This window comes from Heliconius melpomene, chromosome 19 (assembly GCF_056956725.1).
Source record: "Heliconius melpomene rosina isolate 202511_hmr_F chromosome 19, ASM5695672v1, whole genome shotgun sequence".
Classification (NCBI taxonomy): domain Eukaryota; kingdom Metazoa; phylum Arthropoda; class Insecta; order Lepidoptera; family Nymphalidae; genus Heliconius; species Heliconius melpomene.
Window position 1 is genome coordinate 1,995,409 of NC_140407.1, and position 14,932 is coordinate 2,010,340.

Consider the following 14,932-nt stretch of genomic DNA (forward strand, 5'->3'; position numbering starts at 1 on the left):
GCGTTTAACCAAACAAATTATTTAGTTTTATCATATAAGTATAGACGTATAGATAGAAAATTTCATAAGCTGACGAGATACATTAATATCTATATATATAAAAGGACTTGTCCTCACTGACTGAGGTAAGACGCACGCACAGCCGTAACCGCTGATAGTAGAAACGTGAAATTTGGACAGATGTTTACTTTCATAATCTGGACTAGTGGATGTCCGAGAAGGGATTTTCTAAAATTGTAACCCTAAAGGGATGAGATAGGGGTTGAAAGTTTGTATGGAAAAAAAATTAAATCGGCACCTATTCTTATAAAACTTGAAATTTAGAATTTTAAAAGTATTTAATTGAATACGTGTTTCATAGTTTTCTAGAATTATCCCGCTAAGGGTGCAAATAACGGGTTGAAAGTTTGTATAGATTTTTTTTAATCGGCACCAATTTTTATAAAATTTGAAATTCAGACTCTTAAAAGTATTTAATTGAACGCATGTTTCATGGTTTTCTAGAATTCACCTCCTAAGGATGCAAATAAGGGGTTGAAAGTTTATATGGAAAAATCTTTAAATCGCCACCGATTTTTATAAAATTTGAAATTTAGACTCTTAAAAATATTTCATTGAACACATGTTTCGTGGTTTATTAGTATTCACCCGTAATTACGCAAGCGAAGCTGCGCGCGTCCGCTAGTATAATATATACAGTACCATTTTACTATTACCAAGATAAAACAAGATTTTTCTGGCAAAATATGAAAAAAATATAATAAATAATTTCAAGAGTGGGCGTTAACGACAAGTGTCGCTCATATCTCTTCAGTTATCAGACCACACAGTGAACGAATTAAATTATGTTTTTTTCACAGATTTAATTTGTCGCCCACGTCGCGTCGTCTACCAAAATAAGCTGTCAAAGCATATGCTGATAACCTTATGTATATATGAAATATTTTAATTTTAATTATGTTTATATTAATTATTTGGAGGATTGATTAAATTTATCTTGTGTCGAATGGTTCATATGGTTATAGTTAATGTAAATATTCAAAACATTCATTATGAAGATAATTTTAATACTCTTATATAGAAAGAAATAAATATAGTGATTTAGGACTCTGTTGTTTTTTTTTAATCGGTATTATTATAATCAACATTGAAACAGCAAATTTAATGACGTAATGCAAGATATGGACTTGAAATTTGGACTTACCCTGAACCACAAAGATATATGATTAATCCGCACGTTGTCACAAAGGAGAGAAACAGAATTATTAAATGCAGGATTGAAGAAGACTCTAGATTGGTTCTTTCAGCACTTGAAGTCTCTCATCTCTAGATGATGCTGAAGAGTTCAATAAATAATGAGCGTGAAGAGACTTCTAGCCTTCACTAATGCAACTAATATAAAATTCCAACTTTTCATCCAATGCAATGTCTCACGAATTCTAAGGTAAGTGAGAAACGGAAGTGTCTCAATAAGGATTAAAATGTCTTAACACTCCATTGCTATGTACGAAAAAAGAAAAAAAAAGACACCGTCTATTTCTTTGGTGTATCAAAAATTAAGATTTTATGAAAAATGTTTATATAGCTTTACGTATAACAAAAATATAAAGAAAAAAATACAACCTTTTAACACTAAGAAGCTAGGTCAAATTATTATCAATGAAACATAACAATAAGAATTCTGTGACCAATCCGTCAAATCTACAGCTAACACGATTATGTCTTTATATCTTATCTAGAATGCGAAATGTGTTGACGTGAACGTCTAACGTCGTATGTTATGTATTTGATATAATTTATCGCCTATAGTACCCCTCAGTAATAGCACGTATCAAATTGGGTTCCACCACTCAGCTTATAATGTTTTAAATTTAGACAAAACAGACGAGAATAGAGTCTTGACACTACAACTAGTTTCACAACGCCTGGCTGTAACCGAGGCTGTAGATTCGATTCCCACGCGCCAGTATGAGTTAATTTTCATTTCCTCGCTCTAGAACTGCACTAAGATAAACATTCTCAGTGTCTTACTTACATATTAATAAATACATATAAAAGTTTGAGTCCATCATAGCGCAGTGGCACTTACGAGATCGAATCGAATGAGGTGTTGAATTCCGTTCTCTACACGTAATTTTGCGAATTCGGGTGGAAAATGGCCGAAAATAGACCGTAATTAACTTAATGTAAACAGAACATAATGAAATTAAATGAGTTCTTGATTACTTTAAAATTTTCTTAATTAATAATGATAGATAATGATAGAACAAAATAAACATTTAACTATGTTAATCAACTAAGCGATTTTCATTGTACTGATTTACCGTAAAAACCTGCGCACAGTTGAAAATTGATTTAAATCTTTAATTAAATATATTTATTAGATATTTTAGTGGTAAACGAAAACATTGTCGTCTAATCAAAATTGTATAAGATCGTCAAGTCTTTCGACGTGAAACAAAGGATAGCCAATTATGTAAGTTAATTAAATTATGAAATATTTAGAGGCGACATATTTTAATTTCGATATAAATTTTGTGCTTTTAAGTTTAGTAATTACCCTTTTAAGCCCCTTTGATATTTAATTACTTCGTTAATAGAAATTCGAATAGACTTCAGTTCAGTGTTTATTTTTGGCGTATCGAGCGTGTCAGAGACGCTGGACGGAGCACCAAACCTCTTGCGCCTCATCCACTGTCATCCATATCATGAAGATGTGGATGATAGGCACGTGGCAGCGGACAGGCAGTGGAGCATGCCCTCCGTAGGGTTCTCATGCTTTTTACGTGTCCCTTTTCCAGTATCATCGATCTAGGTCTCCTCCTACCTTTCTTACCGCTCACTTTTCCATCATAAATTTTGCTATATATCTTTGCCACGTTGTATGGAAAATGCACGAAGGTCATATAAAAGTCGTGTTCCACGAAACTTTAAAATAACATTGTTGACTTAACTTTAACTTATTTAGTAAAAAGGGTAGCTATGTTTTTTTAAGAATATTTCATGGAGGTTGTTTTGGCGCACCAAGATAGTGGATGACAGTAAACGCGATGATTGAGGGCTCGATTTCCACTCGGGAAAATAAATTATGGACATTTCTCCTTTCTAGTAACAAAAGAACGCAGGCGTTGAAATCCACCAATATTCTTTAACACACGGGGTAAGCAGTCGGAGTTTTCCCCCGCTGGACTTGAACCCACAACCATCATTTATAGTCCGACGCTGTACTGCTACGCTACTATGGTCCCAATTTAATTATTCACAATGAGCTTATATAGACAAATGTAAGTATTTGCCAGGCTTTCACTTAACCCTTTATACCTTGAACAGCCTTATGACAAAATATCTTTAACACCGCCCACGGGAAAACTAAAATATGCTTTTGAAGTTTAGTATAAATAGAAATAATGATATTAATTATTTAACTTTGATTAAAATTTTGAGGCCGTCAAGACGCAGGGGCACACGGGGATGACTATAACGCGACGGTTGAGGATCGGTCCCCACTCAAAGGAATGTATTATTATTAATTCATATTTTAATTTCTTCAATCTGGCACCAAATGCGCGATGTTGAGTTCACTCAACAGTTAATGGCCTCGAAAATTCTGTGGAAAGTGAGAAAAGAAGAGAAGAGGAAGAGCAAAAAAAATTAAATATTTCATTCCCACCAATGGGAACTGCACCCACTAAGTCAGGTTTATATTCACACACTTTGGGTCCCTACGCCACGATGACCTCAAACAACAAACAAACAAACCTTTTCTAAGTTGTTTATCTAAATATGTGTTGTAAATTGCTCATTGTTTTTTATAGATGTTTGCGAAACATAAAAACGTGTGGCTTAGACCCTAAGCTATATTTTAACCCGATCTTTATAATAATTCTCGTGGCATAAGTGTCGATATTAGATTCCATGCTGACATCATCTTGGCGCTTGTGGTGTATCAGATTGTAAAGGAAATGATTACAGGTTCGATTCCAGTGTGAATAAATGTAGATACATATATATTTAAATCATCTTTTAGCAGCGGCTCGTGCAGTGAATTATCTTAAGAATATAAGAAACGAAATATTATATGAGAAATATATGCAGAAGATAGTTTACATCAGAATTGAAATATCAAAAACACAATTTTCATTTATAAAAGTTCATTAAAATATTTTAAGTACCTAATTAGTACTAGAAATTTAGTCCTAGTGCAAAGTGGAGTAGGTTGAGTAGGAAGGCAAACCCTCGCAATAGCCGGGATTAATGCCAGGAGGAAGAAGAAGAATTAGTACTAGAAATTTAGTCCTAGTCAAATTTGTGAATTTATAATTTTTCAGTTGTTTTATTTTATTACTTACAAAAGCCGAAGTGGCGCAGGGGTACAATCGTGTAACTGCACGCACAACGCGACGGTTGTGGGATCCATTTTTACTCGGGGAAATCTATGACAGTATATGAGAAAACAAAACCAAATATACATATTATTATATTTTGTGTATTAACCATATATAAATTTAATCATAATAATTATTGTTACGCGACGAAAAAATTAGACTGTAGTCACTGATATAAAATATATTATATTAGCTCTAAGCCTAGTGATGGGAATCCCATCAGACTTCCAAATAAGGTTTCCCCCGGGATTTATCCATATACGGACATATTCAATTTATCTTTCAGCAACCCTTCGCAAGGTTCCGTCGTTTTCATTATTTATTCCTTTTTATCTGAATAAAAAAGTTTGTGTCGCTAACTTTTTGGACATATCGCTTGTGTAGAGAACAAATTATTATTCTTATATACCATTTTTTTTAACTTAATGTCTAATCGTACATAGGGTTTATTTCATTTATTTTCAGTGGGAATCGAACCCACAACCGTCGCGTTTACAGTCAGACCCGGTTCTGTGCCACGACGTTATTTTTCAATATTTTTTAATAAATATAAATTTTAATGCATTTTAAATTTTTATTGATAGACGTACTGAAACGTCAACGTCACCTTATCGAGACATCAATCAATTCTACAAATTCTAATCGATTTACTACGATTTGAATTCAAATTGAGGCCGTATTCATCATTTATCTTTTTTTAGCCTTTTTTATCCTACGTTCCCAATTTTCGAGACATCGCGTGCTGAGTGGTGGAACTGAACACCGCGGTTTTGTCTTGTTATTAGAGCGAGGAAAAGAAAAATCATAATTAATACTACTCGTTAAACATGCATAGTTCTCTTAACGAATTCTAACCAGGAACTACTAAACGTACCTACTATAGCTGAGAGAAGGTCAGCGGGCCACCCATTAATATTTAAATGGGCCCAGCGCTGTTTAACTCAATTGATTAATGTCAAATCAACTAACGAACCTAATATGATATTGGTCATACATTATGCATACTAAACCATTATATTATTTTCCAGGTATATTATGAAAAAGATTTTATTTTATTATTTCTTTAGTTCACGCTGTATCCCGCACATAGCAGGGCAGGTAGAGGGAACCTGGAATCCTAGTGTTAAGACACTCCGTTCACATTAAGACATTTTCAGTTAATCACACTCCACCGAAATATACCTATTTATAAGAAAAATAAACGTAGAGCTAAAAAAAACAAAAAGCAAAAATAAGTTTTTCTTTACAGAAATACAAAGAAGTTGCTAGCAATATGGTATCAATATATAAAATGGTTTATTTCACACGCAGGTATAGTACGGGACCGACTACGAAGTACAATGGCGTCGTCGATATCAATTTTATTGTATACGTTATCGTTAGTGCCGCTATAAACAATCGACTGTTATATTAAAGGTCGCTGTACTATGATGTAATAATGCTTGGTATAGATATACCTACAATCTATATAACAAATATTTTTATTTTTGAAAATTTTTAACGTAGCGAGATTCGAACCCGCGCTTCTTGGTTTTGTACAACGTGCACTAAACATTTTTTAACATACCTGCAGGAAATTCAAAAAATCCTCTATTAGTACTTCCCTATGTAGGAAAGGAACCTCTACATGTGCACCAAATTTCAGTATTCTACCTCACGTAAATTCCGCTGTGAGCGGCTGTAAATAGTTGTTTATTTGAGACCAAAATCAATGGTAGTTACGTGGTTTTGCTATTCTCATAAGCTACTGTGTCAAATTTCAAAAAATGTTTAGATAAATGAAAATGATTTCTCGTGAATCGTCTGTAGACATTATGCTACGACTTATACGTGTTAATAGAATTCGAAACGAGAAATGAAAACTATTCGTAAAATGGAATAACAGCTTGTAGGCCTAGCTTCTTTGCATATTTTGCTTATTTTACGCGTTGATTATTTTTTCTTATTTTCGACTCATTCTATATATAATCTTAGGCTTATAACCTAGGCTTCCCGTGTCTACGCTTCACTATGCAGGTCACGATCTATGGAAAACATGTAGATTTTCTCAACGATCTAAAGAATTAAGGTTACATAAATATATTTACATATTTCAGATAGAATTTAGATTTTTGCTACAATCTAAGCATCAAAGACGCTCTATCGTTGCAAAGGCACGTACGCTGTCTCCAGTTTGCACTTTTATAATACGAGATCGGAATGAACAATCATATTGAGATCAAAAAACAAGAAAAAATATAAATGTTTAGTTTATCTTTCTGATGTTTTTTTTAGATTTTTACTTGTTATTCGTTACTTGTCGCACTTTTAGGAGATAAACCCAAAAAAGTGTGTATTTTACCTTCATGCTATATTTCCACAGATACCAGGATAGGTAGAGCAAACCTAGTAACGTAGTGTTAAAACACTCCGTTCCCATTAAAACACTTTTGTTCTCCACTTTCTATCGAATTCAGCGGCATTGTGTGCTTAGAGGATATGATATTATCAAATATTTAATTTCTTCGAATAGCAATCGAACCCACAACCTGTCGTAGTTAAATACGGCGTAGGGACGCCACGACTGGTCTCAATATATTTAATAGCTTTTTATTATTTTTCTTAATTAGTGCAGAATAAATCAATGTATCAACTTCATAATTGGACTATTTCTGTAATGTTTTCTAATTAACGAAATGAATCCCAACTAAAATACTACAAAAAATAAACGTTGATTTATTTTCTTTTAAAGAAAGAAAATACAAATATTTGTGAATGTCATCTTCTAAGATGTTAGAGAATAGCTTAGTGTTTATCTTTAACTAAGCCTTTAAGGATACTATGGACATATCTAATCGTAGATGTCGTTCGCTAGGATGTAACATAAATACTAAATATAATATATTGACTTGTTTGAAATTTTATATGCGAAATGATACTTCAAAGTAATATTTAACTTAATATACCCGCAGTTTCAAAAAATAAAGGTCATTTAATGCATTTTAAACTCAAATTTAAGAAATACCACATAAAATTTACCATATTAAAAAGTTTTTTAAATTATTTAAAAAAATAATTTTTAACAAAAACAAAAACCGACTTCTAACAATGAACTAAAAAGTGAAAAATAATAGTGAAGTGAAATATAAAGATTTTATAATTTTGAAGTCGGTGCCAAGTAAAACAAACAGGCTTAGTAATTAGATATTGTAGTAAAGGTGTTGTAGCATTAGCTTGACACCGACTTCAAAATTATAAAATCTTTATATAATTATTTTTCACTTTTTAGTTCGTTGTTAGAAGTCGGTTTTTGTTTTTGTTAAAAATTAATTTATTTTACGATTTTTAGTGATGGGTAGATCTTAAAATGATGCTTCTTGAACGAGTGGTGATGGTGGTGGTAGTGGTTGCCAACGAGTGGTTGTGATTGTTCTATGTAAAATTTCATTTAATTAGCTATTATTTTTGTGCAAAGTTACATTTTGGTATATTGACAAGAACAAACATAAAAAGTATTCGGGTGAATTCGGAATCTCCCTTTTTTGAAGTTGGTTGAAAATGAGAACATCCTCTTTTTTGAGATTGGTTGAAAAGAAATGCAACGATCAGGAATCTCACTTCTGACATCAATTTAACAAGTTTTTGCTTGTAACTATTACAGTATAATTAATTTTTGACCAAAAAAAACAAACTTTCTCAATTTTCTCCGGATTCCATAATCGAAACCTAACCAAACTTTCACTAAATTATCCTTGAAGTGTATCCTTTCAAATAAAAAAAGAATCATCAAATTCGGTTGGCGCGACATTGAGTTATTCAGCTATTAGTCGCGCACATGCATAATGCAAATTTAAGACTTATGTGATTTTCTCATGGATACCATTGTCAGACATGGACCAAAAAAAAATGGGACCATTCGGGAAGCTATACCTTTCAAATAAAAAAAAAATATCAAAATCGGTCCACCCAGTTAAAAGTTATGAGGTAACAAACATAAAAAAAAATAAAAATAAAAATAAAAAAAAAAAAAAAACAGTCGAATTGATAACCTCCTTTTCTTACAGAAGTCGGTTAAAAATAAAGAAGTGTATCAAATTAGTACATAAATAAAAAATATATATATTTATTAAATGAATGATTGACAACTAAATTTTGTATTTTTATTTAATCTTTTTTTATCTCCATGTAAGTGGAATAAAATCTGTCTGTAATCTGTACCAATATGTTCTATTGTATTTTTCATAACTTTTGTTACATTTCTTTTAAAGTGGCGAACGGAGTGTCTTAACACTAGGTTCCCTCTGCCTACCTTACTGTGTGCGGGATACAGCGTGAAGCAGATTTATTTCAACTATTCTTATGAGAAAGTTAAAAAACCTTACCATATCATCATAAAAAGGCATCAGTATGTTCAATATCCTCTTGACGTGAAAGTAACATAACGTCCAGTTTACTCTAACACCACTACAACTATTCCATTTTCCATGATTTTCATGAAAATTGTTCGCCAACTTGCCTGATTTGACATGCACTTAGAAAATAGCACGTATTCACAAATATTATTTATATACTATATTTATTACAAATAAAAATAAATAAAAGCAATAAAAATATATATTTTATATATAAATAATTTAAATATTTTATTTATATCGCGAAGTTTTACAGTATGCGGAGAAAAGAGACGTGCGCTCTACAGTACGTCTGAAGTACAACTGAGTTGCTGAATTTCATGAACGATTCATAGCCATTTTTTTTATAATGACCTTATAGTTTTCAATGTTAATTGTTTTATTTACTTAATTGAGTATAAGATAATGTTATTTTGTGTGAAATTTAGTTTTTTTTATATGTAACGTTATATAGCTAGTATATTGCAAGTTCGATCGGCGTTCAGGTATTTGATTATATTTAATATATTTTCATTTTCTCTTGCTGCTACACGGAGCGCAGCGTAAAGCCTTCTCAACATACAACATTTCTAAAATTGGGCGAAAAGTGAGGAACGGAGTGTTTTAACTCTAGGTTATTTCTGTCTACCGCTGAATGGATTTACGTAATTGAGGTATCGTTAGCTAACAAAAGTATTATGTATATTTAAAAAAAAACATATTTTTACCGACCTCTGTAAAAGCAACTGCAATTGCGTTCGCAATTCGCTCCACTTTTCTACTCAATTCGTAATGTCTCGAACTTTGGTGGAAATTGAATTACGGAGTGCCCTAACACTAAGCCTCTAGTACTAAACCAATATGAATTTAGAATACTTTCTACTCACTGAACATAAAGGCAAAAGTTCTAATATACGAAATGAACCAAGGCATCTATTTTTGTAGGATAAATCTATTATTGCAGTATTATATTGAGTTACCAGAAATGTGTGCGAGGTTAGACTCATAATTCTAACCTAACGATCAATTAGGGAGGGATCTATGGATATTGCAAAAGGAACTTTATTACAAGGAGATACGGTGTATAAGATTTTGTATGTTAATAATGTATGTACCTACTCGTATGTGAAAATAAACAAATTTGCAGTTTTGGTAGAAAAATAGGCAGATTTTTGGTTATTATATAACAAGGCTGAGGTATATCTGAGGCTTATAGCTTGCATTGGAAGGTTATAAGGTTATCACATATGGGCTCTTATGTGTTTGTTTTTCTTTTTTTCAGCTTCACGCCATATCTCCAGCATTGCAGGCAAAGGGAATCTGGGAACCTGGAATCGTTCTCGACTTTTCGTCGAATTAGAGGCATTGCGAGTTATGTGGCGTAACTCAACGCCGCGCTTTGCCTCGTTACCTGGAAATATTAAACATTTAATTTCTTCGCTAAGCTTTATGCTGTATCATGTCTATAGAAAGTTAGGCAGAGACAACTTAGAGGCAAGACACTCGTTTTTGGCTTTCCGTCTGTAATTACGAGAGCGAAAAAAAGAAAATGAGTAATTCCCTTATTTGGGTATCGAACCCATAGACAAACAAGATTATAATAAAACGCCTTTCAACTGCGCTATAATATTCTCTTAATACAATACAGACGACGAGTCAAGAAAACCATAAAAATAACTGTATGTTTTTTCCGTCCCTAGTGAATAATACACAAAACTTAAAAAAAACTAAATTTAAAGTGTTTATGTTATGTAATATAATAATTCATTTATACATAAAAGGAAAGCAAAACAAAAGTGACTTGCCACATTACAAATTTTCATTATCTTATTTGAATATACGTAAGAGCCATGACGATACAAACACTTATCTAAATCTTAGTCAATTTAAGTCTACGTCATTATCGACCAATCACCTTCCCGGCCATTCTTCTTTATTGGTCCTTAAAAAGTTACATCCTGTCCGATTTAACAATTTATATTTTGTTTATTATACGACTTATGATTTGAAAGTTTCTCTTTAAAAAAAGAAAAAAAATGGAGAACGAATTGAGAAAAGTCTTTTCTGTCATTTAAAAATTTTGATGATTTGTTTAATACGCATTTTTCCTCTAAAATGTGGCGTTAAGTTCCGTTGCTTGACAATAATAAATCAATTATTAATAATGCTATATCACTCTACTATTTTATTAATAATTTACTTCGAATTTCCGGCAACTTTTTTCAACTTAATACTCGTTAGGGATGCCGTTATGATTTCATCGTCAATATCGAAGGTTGTTTGGAGGGTTTGTTTGAACTATTTTAATATCAGTTAATGAAAAATCTTGAAAAGGGTCAGTATAAAGATGTATTCGCTTTTTTAGGGTTCCGTACATAAAAAGCTAAATGATGTAACGGTATCTAAATAAAAATTAATATTAAAAAAAATAAGTATATAGTTTGTTAACGCACAGAAAAAATATCAACCCTTTAAGTCAAAAGGCCCTTAGTGTTGGTACAAGGACGCCTTCAAATATAGTTTTATTTTATAGCATATGAAAGATAACCACGAACCAAATAGTTTAATTTTCAATATTTACGGGAACAGACTAGTATTAATATTCAAAACTCTCTATAGCAACGAACAGCAGATAAATAACATTTTAAAGGCACGCTGCCGGCCTTTATGCTTTGGCTATCTTAGTAATTTTTCGCTTTAATTGTCTTCTGTATTCACTCTATTGTACTTCATAATCGACAAATAAGTAATAATATTGAGGTAAATTCAATAGTAAATAAACATAAACATTTAGTTTATTTAAACTAGACGCTTTCAGTATTTACGTAATTTAAGAACGAGACATCCAACTTGCATAATGTGATGCGAATTGCGCTTATCTAAGAGAACAAGAAAGAAAAATAAGCTTATCTAAAATAAAATATATTTAATGTTGTTAAAATGTATAAAAAAATACATGAATTATCTACAGTGTTATATAAGAGATACATTCGTATATAATATACCAACTAGTAATATAAATATTTTAAAAATGTCGGATTGTCTTTGATATCTTTGTAAATTGATAATCAATGAATATTTGAAGATTTTTACTTATTTGGAAGAACGACTAAATAATTAAATGATTTCAATTTCCTTATTTGAGCAAGACTAAGCGCGCTGTTAAATACTGTAGGCAACAAGCAATGCCTCGAAATCGGGCGGAAAGTAGAGAAGGAATAACTTGCTACTAGCATCTCTACCTTGTCTCATAAGCTGGAATAAAAAAAATGAATAAAACAACGATTTACTTTATCTTAATCGTGGCGCAGTTGAAAAATATCTTAGTATTGTAATCGTGGATTCGATTCCCACTCAAAGCGAACAATATATTTCAACCGTTTTGACATTCTCGATCAGTACTGTTCTTTATATTAGAAAAAAATAATATTTTAATATTCCACACAGTAATACATATTAATTAAATTAGTAACATTCATCACTCCCATCGTCCATTTTGTTTTATTTTAAAATTATATTTTATAGCATTTTTTCTAAACTACTTTAATTTAAGCATGTTCCTACGTAGTTATAAAGATAATAAAATTATTAAACACTAGACATGGTGCGGCAGTATGGTTTTTGACACGACGGTTGTGAATTTGATTCCCTCTCGAGGGATTGAATTAATTTGCTTATCTGAGAGTCACTCTTCATACAATATCTTAAAATAAAGCGGAAAGAGAGTGTTTTAACACTAGGTTCCCTCTGCCTACCTCGCTATATGCAGGATAGACCATGCAGCTATTAACAAATACTTTTAACAACGTCATTTTAGTGCATATAGGAATAGTATTTGTAATAAAAATAGCATATTTCCCGAACAAGGAACAAGGGAATCCCCCAGCCGTCGCGTTCACAGCCCCAAAAGTTGTCAGTTAAAATTACAAACGGACAAACATAATAATTATATTTTTGCTTACATTAATACAATAGTTAACGTTTGTGGTGAATAAGCGTTTTAATTGCAATAGCCTCAGGAATTCAACATTCAGTGGTCTTTTGTGTGCCAACAAATTCTTCTAGATACGTTTCAAGCTATGTGAATTACTTATTTAATTTCCAACCGTCCAGTCTGAGTTATATTTTTTAAAATTAAGCATTTTATTAAAATTCCGGCTCGTTGCGTATGAAGATGGAAAATAAGATGATAAATATTCTATTTTTTAGTTTTATAGTTTAGTAGTTGGGAACCTAGTGTTAAAACACTCCGTTCCTATTAAGACATTTCCGTTCCATTTAACATTAAGTGTTTGTTTTATTTATATTGTTACATAAAAAAGTAATATCAATAAAAGTGTTTGGTTAATAGTAAAGTAAGAAAATTGCTACAAAACATTTTTAGCTGAGACTTTAGTTTTCGATATACAAATCTTGTCTTTAAAATAAAACGAAAGTAATTTAGATTAGTCAATAAATAATTATTAATCTCTAGCGGAAGAAGCCGCGAGCGGATCACTAGTACATAATATATTCATTCTCCCGATGGTTAATCGAACTCACAACTGTTGCATTTAAAATCAGTCAATAAACCACTGCGCTATGACGACCTTGGAATATCAATTGTTATTGAAACATATTTTACACTTATTTATTAAGAAATATTTAAGTTGAAAGACAGTCCCTAAGCAAAATAAGATTAGCCAAAGACGGTAGTTTATAAACTTTTATATTTCACTACCGTACGAGTTTTCCTTAGAAAGTTTAATATCTGTTTGAAGAGCACTCGCGAGGACCATTTTTGTGAGGATCGTTATTATGAAAATGCACCTTAAGTTTTGTGGCCGAGGTTTTTTAAATATGAATGCATTTTCAGAATTTTACATAGAAGGTAGGTAACAGTCTCTTTGTTTTATGTGCCAGCATGTAGCAGGGTGGGTGGGTAAATGGAACCTGCTGAAAGGGACAGTTAAACTAAACGAAATAAATAATTCCCCCGAATGGGCACCAAACTCACACTTGTCCTTTACACTCATATTTCATTTTGCCACTATCTCATATAATAACACTATATTTTAAAAAAATATATAAGCTACTAAGAAAAGCTCATTTAAATTAATCTTCGTCTGTGTACTCGTGTATACCTTATTATCATATAACTGTCTCGTCCAGTTCAATATTCATTTATTACAAAGAAGAAGAGGCTTCTTGAAATAGCTTTATAGGGTGAAATATAGCGTTGATATTTTTTATATTTTTGGAAAACATAAAAGAATTCACTTTAAAATATTAAAAAATATTTTAATCGACTTAAACTAAGAAGTGCCGACTTATATTTGCATTATATGGTAATTTTATGGGATTTCAAGCACGTGCGTTACTTATTTCTGGAAGATACGTGGTTAATTATTATACACATTTTTTTATTTATTTTTGAGTTAGACATTACAAATAAATAAGAACAGTCTTACTCACAACATTGCTCTAAAGTTACGCCGGCGCCATGTTTGCAGTATTATTATTTCCTTTTTTTTTCAGCTTCACGATGTATCCCGCTAGTAGCAGAAAGCTTAGTATTAAGATACTTCGCTCCTCACTTTCCCCCGAATTCTAAAGGCATTACGTGTTGAGTGGCGGCACTCAACGCCGCCCTCGGAAAATTGAAATATTAAATATTTCATTTCCCAGAGTTGGAATCGAACCCACAATCAGTCACGTTTTTAATCATTTGCTTGTGCCTCTGCACCATGACTGGCCTCTAATACTTCGCTAAATATTTATTTAAAATGGCAAACAGAGATAATTTAATGACTAACTACGTATGTGTGCAATAATGGAACTTAACGCTGCATTTTGCATAACAGCGGATTCAGCGGCGTGTGGGGAATGGAAATATCTTATTGGGAACGGAGAGTTTTAAAACTAGGTTCCTAGGTTCCCTCTGCAATGCGCATGATACAGCGTGAAAATAAAAAATAACTATAGGTTCTCTTGATCTCGTTTTTTCTCGTTCCTGATGTAAATTGGAGAGTTCATCTTTGAGCCCTTTCTTAATCCTCCTAAGGAACCTAAATTTCAGCGTTCTACACCGCGTTGTGCCGGCTGTAGAATTATATATCTATAAATATAAAGATATAACAGTAAATGCCCCTTAACTAATCTGCAAATGACGTTAAGACGTCCATGTTATCTCATTTT

At 32.0% G+C, this 14,932-nt stretch overlaps 1 protein-coding gene across 1 annotated transcript in view; it reads right to left on the minus strand.

Moving 5' to 3' along the window:
- The window catches only part of NPFR (Neuropeptide F receptor), a 41,929-nt gene extending 32,846 nt beyond the window's left edge, over window positions 1-9,083 (minus strand). The window contains exon 1 of the mRNA XM_085203290.1: window positions 8,747-9,083. Coding sequence (XP_085059416.1) covers window positions 8,747-8,767 — 21 coding nt within the window. The 5' untranslated portion in view covers window positions 8,768-9,083. The remainder of the gene's footprint in view (window positions 1-8,746) is intronic.
- Between the last annotated feature and the right edge of the window lie 5,849 nt (window positions 9,084-14,932).